Below are 10000 nucleotides of genomic sequence, written 5' to 3' on the forward strand. Positions count from 1 at the left end.
GAAAAGAGCGGCGCATGGACCTGATGCACGAGTTCAGGTAGGACCAATTTCCTATGTGTGTGAAGCCTGTGTTTGTGAGACCCGTGGGGAGGGAGAGAATCCGCCGTGATTCTTGTCCAGTGTGGTAGCTTTTGTGATGGGCACCGGATTCTCATGTGCCCGGTAACTGTTTGTAAAGTTGAGTACAGGGTACCATTGAGGTAAATCAAATATACCCGTGTAACTACAAGACTCTGATTTAATTCCAAGGTGTAGGCATAACAGAAATGACAGTCCCAAAATATTTGGTGACCATATCGAAGCGTGTGTAATATCTGTTTACGTTGACATTCGCTTCCTGCCACACCTTTGTCCCACATCGCTTGCCGTAGCCTCGTACAAGTAGATGTAGGCCTACATTTGCACGAGAATCCAGTTCGTATCACGAAAGCTATCACACCGGTTTGTTCGCCGTGGTGCTCAGTGGTCTATATGACACCATGTTTTGAATCCTGTGTGTCTTGAGCATCCGCCGTGATGCTCAGTCTACATTGCTGCTGCTGTGTGGTTTATGTGAGATCACTGTTTGAATCCTGTGTGTGTGTGTGTGTGTGTGAGAGAGCAGTGGGCTGTGAAGGAGCTTACACTCTCCACTACTCTCCCCTCACCTACCCTCCTCTTCTCCCCTCCTTTTCTCCTCTCCTCTCCTCTCCTCTCCTCTCCTTTCCTCTCCTCTCCTCTCCCCCTCTCCTCTCTTCTCTCCTTTCCTCTCCCCCTCTCCTCTCTTTTCCCATCTCCTCTCCTCTTCTCTCTTCTCCTCTCCCTCTCCTCTCCTCTCCTTGAGCTCCTCTCCTCCTCCTCTCCACTCCTCCTCCTTTCTCCTCTCATCTCTTCTCCTCTCTCTTCTCCTCTCCTTTCCTCTCCCCCTCTCCTCTCTTCTCTCCTTTCCTCTCCCCCTCTCCTCTCTTTTCCCATCTCCTCTCCTCTTCTCTCTTCTCCTCTCCCTCTCCTCTCCTCTCCTTGAGCTCCTCTCCTCCTCCTCTCCACTCCTCCTCCTTTCTCCTCTCATCTCTTCTCCTCTCTCTTCTCCTCCCCTCTCCTCCTCTCTCATCTCCTCTCTCCTCTTCTCTCCTCCTCTCCTCTCCCCTCCCCTTCTCTCCTCTCCTCTTCTCTCCTCTCCTCTCCACTACTCTCCTCTCCTCTGCTCTGCTGTCCACATTGGTGCTGTGTGGTATATGTGAGACCACTGTTTGAATCCTGTGTGTGTGTGTGTGTGTGTGTGTGTGTGTGTGTGTGTGTGTGTGTGTGTGTGTGTGTGTGTGTGTGTGTGTGTGTGTGTGTGTGTGTGTGTGTGTGTGTGTGTGTGTGTGTGTGTGTGTGAGAGAGAGAGAGAGATCTAATAGCATTTTCTCTGCGGAAATGCAGTAAGCTTATGTCAAAATATGTAGGCCTACCTTATGTTAAGAAAGCTGCTATGACATATGGAACTTGTCGGTAGGCCTATTTGGCAATTATTTATTTGAAAATCTGATATTGAAAAAGTTGCCTCACCAGCCATAAATCCCAGCGCACGTCACTGAACGCAATACACAACATTGCAACAGCAGTAGGGCCACATTTAAGCACAAGGCCTTGACCCTTGCCTACAAAACCATCGCAGGAACGGCCCCAGTCTATCTGAAGAACTGCGCTCCTCCAGCACAAGCCGTCTGGATCTGCCAGCCACTCGCTCTGGGTACTCCCAGTCAAGACTGTTCTCTGTTGTTGTACCCAAGTGGCGGAACGGTCTCCCAGAGGCAACAAGACTAAGCACATTTCTTGCAGCCTTCAAGCGTCTGCAAAATGCAATGTAATGTAATGTAATTTAGTTCAAGAAAAAAACGGTTCCAATATTAGGCCCATTTTTGCATTAAAGGTGCACCATGTAATATTTTTAGTTGTTTATTTCCAGAATTACTGCTGCCCATTCACAAGTGTTACCTTTTTTCATGAATACTTACCACCATCATCAAATTCTAAGTATTCATTATTACTGGGAAATTGCGCTTTTCATACACGAAAAGGGGAATCTTCTCCATGGTCCGCCATTTTGAATTTCCAGAAATAGACATTTTTAGCTGCCAAACTTATTGTTCTTTGGTCATACTAATGACTACTGATTATTAGTTAGTCAGTATTCATGAAAAGCTCAAATTTGGCAATAGGCAGCACATTTTCAATGAGCAGCATAGTTGCAATCTCCACAAACCTCCACAATTTTACACAGTGCACCTTTAAAATGACTATTTAAAATAGTTTTGGTAACTCATTTGTAGGAAAGGTGTCCTTGGCAAATATTCTGTTCCATTAGGGGTCCCTGGCCCACAAAGATGTTAAGAATCTCTTCAACCCCCAGTACACTGTACCTCCTAGTCCATCAGTCAGTTGGATATGCCCTATAATGCTCCTCACTATCCTCCAGTCAGTAGTGACTATATGCCCCATCAGACCCTACCCCATCTCTCTCCAAACAATTTCTTGTCCACCTCCTCAGCTGTTCTGCCATAATAAAGGCAGAATCCCAAAACATACGGTATTGTCCATTTGCACTGACGTTAGTTTTGTTCTGTATATGCTCTAGTCCTGTTCATGCCCTACTCTCCTTCTGCAGAAGTATTCTACGCATCACAGAACCCCAGCCACTCCACTAAGCTCTCCCAGCACAGTAGTCAGTAGGCCATGTCCTACAACGGTCCCCTGCATCCTCCCGTCAGCAGCAGCAGCAGGAGTCAGTGTGTTATGCCCCCAGGGTTCGTTATGCCCCATCATGTCCCAGCGTCCTCTAGCTACAACATTCATCTCAATTTATCTCAGTCACGTGTGAAGGCAGACAGGCAGGCAGGCAGGCAGGCAGGCAGACGGGCAGGCAGACAGGCGGAGAGGAGAGGCCAAGAGGAAGGCAGAGAGGAGTGGAGGCGGATGTAGAAGAGTGGTTTTCCCCAGAGAGAGAGAGAGAGAGAGAGAGAGAAAGAGACAGAGAGAGACAGATAGAGAGAGACACACGGCTGCTTTAAATAGCAGGAGCACCTCCAGAGTCCTGTGTGTTGTAGCAGCTCCTCTGCCCTCCCATCACTCACAGCCACTTCACTCATTCAACACATCTCACACAGATACATACATACTACACTGGCGCTGTGCTGCTCTCTCTCTCTCTCTCTCTCTCTCTCTCTCTCTCTCTCTCTCTCTCTCTCTCTCTCTCTCTCTCTCTCTCTCTCTCTCTCTCTCTCTCTCTCTGTGAGTATGATATACAGCATGTGTATGAATCAATGTGTGTGCATTATGTTTGTGTGTGGCTGATGTGTGTGTGATGTGAGAGTGTAGAGACCAGTAAGTAATTCAAAATCAACAATGGAAAGTGGAGAATGTTTGTGTCTGTGTGTGTTTCAGCAAACGGCTAGGAAGACTGCTTGATAAAATGGGCACTGTGTCCATAACCAGATCCTTTCCTCTTGTTTGCTAGGTATATCTGTATTCAGACAGGCTAGAGTGTCCATGTAAGGACAGTCACACAGGGAACAAGAAGAGAAGAGAAGAGAAGAGAAGAGAAGAGAAGAGAAGAGAAGAGAAGAGAAGAGAAGAGAAGAGAAGAGAAGAGAAGAGAAGAGAAGAGAAGAGAAGAGCACAACAGAGCAGAGAGAAGAGTGAAAAGATGACACTCATACAGGGCTTGGTCATCGCAGTGTGTGCCCTGATGACACTTGTGTCATAAATGCCACTAGCCTCAGGGGTGGTGAGTAAGGTGGCCCAGTTCTATGTGACAGCCAGACACACGACAGCGCCCTCATCTCACCTCGTCTTGCCCCTACAAGCTAAACACAACCGGGATTCTGTCAAAATTAGCTAACCCTGACCTTAACCCTAACCCAAACCCTAAACCTAACCCTAACACTGACCCTAACCCACAAAATGAGCTAACCCTAACACTAACCCTAGCCCACAAAATGAGCCTAACCCTAACCCTAACAGCCATTTAGCCCTAAACCTAAAGACTAAGTCCTAACTCAGTAGCACTAGACACGATTGAGACTGTTCATAAGGAGTTTATTCCGGAATCAATATGACATAATGTTCAACGCTGGCGTCATATGGCTGCCATGCCCCTTCAGGAGACTAGCGGGGGTTCAGAATGAATGGAGCTCAATGGGAAATTCAAAGCCATTGAAGAGACTGAAATTGATCCCACTTTGTTTCATCAGTCGTGTTGAAAATCTTTGGTACAGTAGCACTTAGCTTAGCTTGGTAGGTCAGCTCGACAGGTGGGCCATATCAATACGACACCGGCTTGCTGGCTTGGCTACATCCTCCGTGCTCCTCGTCTCTGTTGTTCTCTCTGCCTGCTTGCTGACTCTGAGTTGCCCCATTTTCCCCTCGTGTCATACTCAGCATGATGCTGAAATGGAGCCCAGCCCTTGTCTAGGCTACGAGCAAAACACCTGTGCTTGTGTGTGTGTGTGTGTGTGTGTGTGTGTGCGTGCGTGCGTGCGTGCGTGCGTGCGTGCGTGCGTGCGTGCGGCTGTGTGTGCGCATGTGCGTGCCTGTCTTTTTTCTATTCCGTGGCTGTGTGAGCCTGCACATTACTCTTCTATGCCCGTGTTATAATTGCGTAAATCGCAAGGATATAGTTGAGTTGGCCACCTCTAGATTCGTGATAGCTCTTCATAATGGTTACCTGAACTTTCTTAGCTTGTCATTGGTTGCCAGCATTGTGATAGCTGCTATTGTTTGCAGACCCACAGTACACTGCAATAGATTGGTCAGTGTAAAATAAATAAATAAATAAATAACTAAATAAATGACCAAAAACAGATCTCCTTGTTCACCTACCTGCACTGGCTGCAGACAAAGCACTTGGGGTGGTAGGTGCGGCCCAGGGCGGAGACCACCTCCCCCGTGATGAAGTCTCCACAGCTGTCGCACTGCGTGCCGTACAGCCGCTGGTAGTCCTCCGTGCAGATGTACTCGCCGCTCTTCTGGAAGAACCCGGAGCGCGCCAGGTCACAGTTGCACACTGCGAAAACAAACAAATAAATAAGTAAACAAAAATGTTTGGAGATCTTCATTTGAAGTCACATTTTTGTTCACCATGGTGTGATTGCTTGATTGAACATATCGAAACTATATTGAATATCAGTACAGTAGAGTCTATCTAAAGGAAAAACTGATCACAAACGCACACACACGCGCGCACACATACACACACACACACACACACACACACACACACACACACAGATATAGAGATAGAGACAGAGAGAGAGAGAGAGAGAGAGAGAGAGAGAGAGAGAGAGAGAGAGAGACAGAGAGACAGAGAGACAGAGAGAATGAGAGAGAGACAGAGTCAGAGAGAGACAGAGAGAGAGAGAAACAGAGAGGGCGAGAGGGGGAGAGAGAGACAGTCAGCTGTAGCAGCCAGCCACTACTGTAGTGAAAGCAGGAGCGACGCGACGGAGCAAGAAATAAATGAGATGCCACGTCCTCATTTCCTCTGGCAAACAAAGGAGAGATAAAGACACAAGACACCACTCTGACTGTTATTGTTTCTCAAGAGCCCACACACGGCACCGTCTGACAGTCAGAGTGATTAATGTCTTACATACTGTACGTTCGTCTTGGCAAATGAAAGCCTCCCCTCCTAGGATGTTAAGGAGGAATTGAAAAGCAGATAATGTAGGACTAGACATTTAACAACAGACGGTTGTTTTTTTTTATCTATAGCTTGGCGTAGGAGGGGTGTGTGTGTGTGTGTGTGTGTGTGTGTGTGTGTGTGTGTGTGTGTGTGTGTGTGTGTGTGTGTGTGTGTGTGTGTGTGTGTGTGTGTGTGTGTGTGTGTGTGTGTGTGTGTGTGTGTGTGTGTGTGTGTGTGTTTATGAGGCCTTGCCTTGGTTTGCCTTGCCACGCGGATGTCCTTGCATAATTTATAAAGGAAATATCTAAGGTAAAGCCATTAAATGAATGGCCTTTAAATCTATCTGAGTGGATTGGATCAATTTGCCCGCGCCCGTTCTGGCCCGTCCCCCTGAAATGTTAACCGATCCATTTAAAATGATCTGCCGATTTGTCTTCCAAGTGCACCGGCAGCAGTCCAATAGTCTCATGCCTTGAGGATAAAAGTCTACTGCTGTGTTTGAATCCAGTTGTGGTACGGGTCTGAATACTCAAGTGGTAGGAATGTAGTGGATACAGTGAACTACACAGCACAAAATACACTAAAATAAACTCAAAGAGTGCAGACCTCCTTGCCTGGCGAGCCAGACTAAAACATGAATATATTAGTCTGGATTTGCTCCTTTTAGATATGTGAGGACCAAGCCGTTATCGTTGTGGTTCATATTGTCCCTGCACAACTCACAACCAAGTTCTATTGACACTAAACACGTGTACAGCTCACGTGTTGGTCAATGCCTTGGCCAATTAAACGGCCACTTTTTTCACTATCCGTAGCCATTCCACTGTCTCCATGATCCTGCCCAAGGCAGCCCCAAATACTCAAACAGAGGGGGGGTCCTTGCGTTGTGATGATGGGCATGGGTTGGTGCCTGCTATGGATATCTTACAAGGACCAGGGCTATACCAACTCACTATGTAAAAGTATTTGTATATCTCTGGTTTACTAGGTAACAGACGTCCACCAAGGCAGCCAAGGCAATTCTCCATGGGTCACTGCAAGCAACTTGAACCGATCTACATGTGAGATTTTGACCCATCCTGGAAGTTTTTGACCAAAGTTGTGAAGGAATGAGAAAACCAAACACCTAACCAACCAACCAACCAATCAACAAAAGGTGAAATCTTGATAATGTATTAGTAGATGTACATCTAGAAAGGCATCCAGAGAGCAAACTCTCCACCTAGCAGTTCAGTGTACTAAGTGTACTTCTACTTCTACTTCACTCAACTCTACTTCAACTCTGAGATACTGCAGATGAATGCAGACAAGCGTCCTTGGTGGTTACAAACAGAACAAAGTATCTGTGAGTTGCAAAGAAAGGCTCTGTGACTGCCACAAAAGCCAATGGTACAGCACATAAACTTCAAGTATTAAAGGGTTGATTGTGACATTTTCCTACCAATTCCTCAATGGCATTCAGCTTAACAAACTAGGGTCACGCAAAGGCTGTATGAAGTAATCGAAACGTGAGCTGTACACGTGTTTAGTGTCAATAGAACTTCTTGTTATTGGTTTTCAAAAGGATGTAGTCTGTGCTAAGTATACAATAACTTACTCAGAGCTTCCAAGTCCCAACCTATAGCCATGAATCATATACAATTCAATTCAATTTTCAATTCTGTTTATTCGACACTTGCCCAAATCCACATAAGATGGGTAGTACAAATACACATCAAGACAGACCAGGGCAATCAAACAAAAAAACAACGCAAAAAGAACAAAATGAAAGAATTAAAATATATTAAAAAATTGTATCCAGTGCACTCTCAGCCTGGATGTGCACTGTGCTACTCACTGTCATATTTGAGAGTGCCACCATGGTATTGTATGAAGACTCATCTAGGTGTTTTGTAAACTTATACGATACATTTCTTTAAAGTGCATGAATTGTGCTTACTCCTACAGATACAAACATCTGGCTAGCAATCCATCTGGGAATGTTAAGTAAGATTCTTAAAGCACCATTGTATGCTACTTGTAATTTTTGCATGCTGGACATTTTGTAAAAAGACCAGAGGTGTGCAGTCCATTGTAGAGTAGTGTGCAGCACGCATTGTACAGAACCAAATGTGGAGCAAAATGTATATTTACAGGTTATAGTGTTTGCCTGTGCATATAACTTACAACACTGTCTGTATATGCCATCATCACCATTCATATCATCTTTATCACCCAGTGAGCAGACGGAACGTCTTCTGATTGGCTGAGCAGGTGTCCTTTATTCCCCGGTAGCAGGACACCTATGATGTCATGCGGGCGTGCGGGCGTCCAAGTTGCTTCTTTTCTAACTTTCAGGCGAAGTTCTATCGCATCTGGTTGTCTAGTCAAGACCGCGTCGTTAGTTCTATCGCATCTGGTTGTCTAGTCAAGACCCCGTTACTAATTCTATCGCATCTGGTTGTCAAGTCAAAAACCCAGTCGTCAATTCTATCGCATTTGGTTGTCAAGTCACCCCAACATTCTGTGCGCGTCCTTACATGTCTCCGATAGAGGCGCGTCTCACTTCTATTTACTCTCAATGGTCTCACTAGATTAGGAAGTGGTGCCCATAGCAATGTACCAAGCGCAGTGGTGAATCTACCTTCTCACGAAGCCTTAGATCAACATATTAATAAATCAATACTTAAATGCTGGTAACCGGGTGATAAGCGGAATAGCGGCCTTCGAGGTGTCCCGATATCAAGGGAAAATGGACTTGGCGAAGCGAACAGCCCTTCGGCTGCGCCGTCGGGCTGTTTAGAACGCTTCGCCTCGTCCATTATTTCCCTTGATATCGGGACACCTCGTCGTCCACTATTCCATACGTAATACAGTGACCTATGTACAGTTAGGGCCATAAATATTTGGACATTTGCACAATTTTCATCTTTTTGGTGCTGTACACCATCCCAATGGATTTGAAATGAAACAAACGAGATGTACATTAACAGCAGACTTTCAGCTTTAATATGGGGGTGTTTGCGTCCAAATCGAGTGAACTGTGAAGGAATTATGACATTTTCTATCAGTGCCACCCCATTTTTAAGGGACCAAAAGTAATTGGACAGTCTAGTATTTATACATCAAACTTTCAATTTTTAATTATTTGGTGCAAATACTTTCCAATCAGTTACAGCCTGTAATTTGCCATCCATAGACGTCAATAGACACTTGGTTTTATTTCTGGTGATGCTATGGTGAGCTCTCTATTGCAACAGTCTTCAGTTCCTGCTTATTCTTAGGGTATTTTCCCTTCAGTTTTGCCTCCAGCAAGTGAAATGCTTGCTCAACCGTACTCAGGTGAGGTGATTGACTGGGCCATTGAATAATATTCCACTTTTTTGGGGTAGAAATGGCTTAGTGGCTTTCAGATGAAGCTTTGGGACATTGTCCATCTGCACTGTGAAGCATTGTCCAATGAGTTCAGAACCATTAGGTTTAATATGACATGATAATATAGCCTGAAAATCTTCAGAATTCATCCTGTGGCTTTTGTCTGTAGTCCTCATCATCAATAAATACAAGGGGAAAATAGTATTGACAGATATGCATGCCCATACCATGACACTACCACCACCATGATTTACTGATTGGGTGGTATGCTTTGAATCATGAGCAGTTCCTTCCCTTCTCTATACTCCTTTCTTCCCACTACCCTTGTACAAGATGATTGTTGTCTGCTCTATCCATAGGATGTAGCTCAAGACCTATACAGTCTTTTAAAGACGTTGTTTGGCAAAGCCAAATCTGGTATTGCTATTTCTGATGCAATCAATAATTTACATCTTTTAGTAAACCCTCTGTATTTCCTACGATGAAGTGTTCCTCAATGGTCTTAATCTTTTTCTTGATTGTTGCCTTGGACATGTATCCACTGTTCATCTGGACACTGTTCTACATCTGGCCAACTGTTGGGAGATGGGTTTTTGTTCACCAGATACATAATATTGTCTGTTATCCAAAGCATTTGTCTTCCATGTCTGCCAGGTAATTTGGTGTTGCTCTGGTATTTATTTTTGTCCAACATTCTGAACTCTTGAATTAGTCATATTCAATGTTTCCCCATCTCTCAAATGGGTTTGTTTAGATTTTTTTCAACCTTATGATGGCTTGCATCATTGATGGTGACAGGTGGACTTTGGATCTCATGGATATTCTGTAAAAATATATGGAAATGCAAATGGAACACTTCAAATGAACTCTAAGACCTTGTATTGACATCTTGGTGATGGTGTAGTAAGGGAATAACACACATCTGACTGGAAAATAGCTGAGAAGCCTACTGTCCAATTACTTTTGATCCCTTGAAAAGTGGGCAACACACACAAAAAACGT

At 44.9% G+C, this 10000-nt stretch overlaps 1 protein-coding gene across 1 annotated transcript in view; it reads right to left on the minus strand.

Moving 5' to 3' along the window:
- Window positions 1–10000, minus strand: part of LOC134453036 (actin-binding LIM protein 3-like) — a 151203-nt gene that overhangs the window by 71366 nt on the left and 69837 nt on the right. Inside the window, exon 3 of the mRNA XM_063203795.1 lies at window positions 4843–5026. Coding sequence (XP_063059865.1) covers window positions 4843–5026 — 184 coding nt within the window. The remainder of the gene's footprint in view (window positions 1–4842; window positions 5027–10000) is intronic.

This window comes from Engraulis encrasicolus, chromosome 7 (genome assembly GCF_034702125.1).
Source record: "Engraulis encrasicolus isolate BLACKSEA-1 chromosome 7, IST_EnEncr_1.0, whole genome shotgun sequence".
Lineage (NCBI taxonomy): Eukaryota > Metazoa > Chordata > Actinopteri > Clupeiformes > Engraulidae > Engraulis > Engraulis encrasicolus.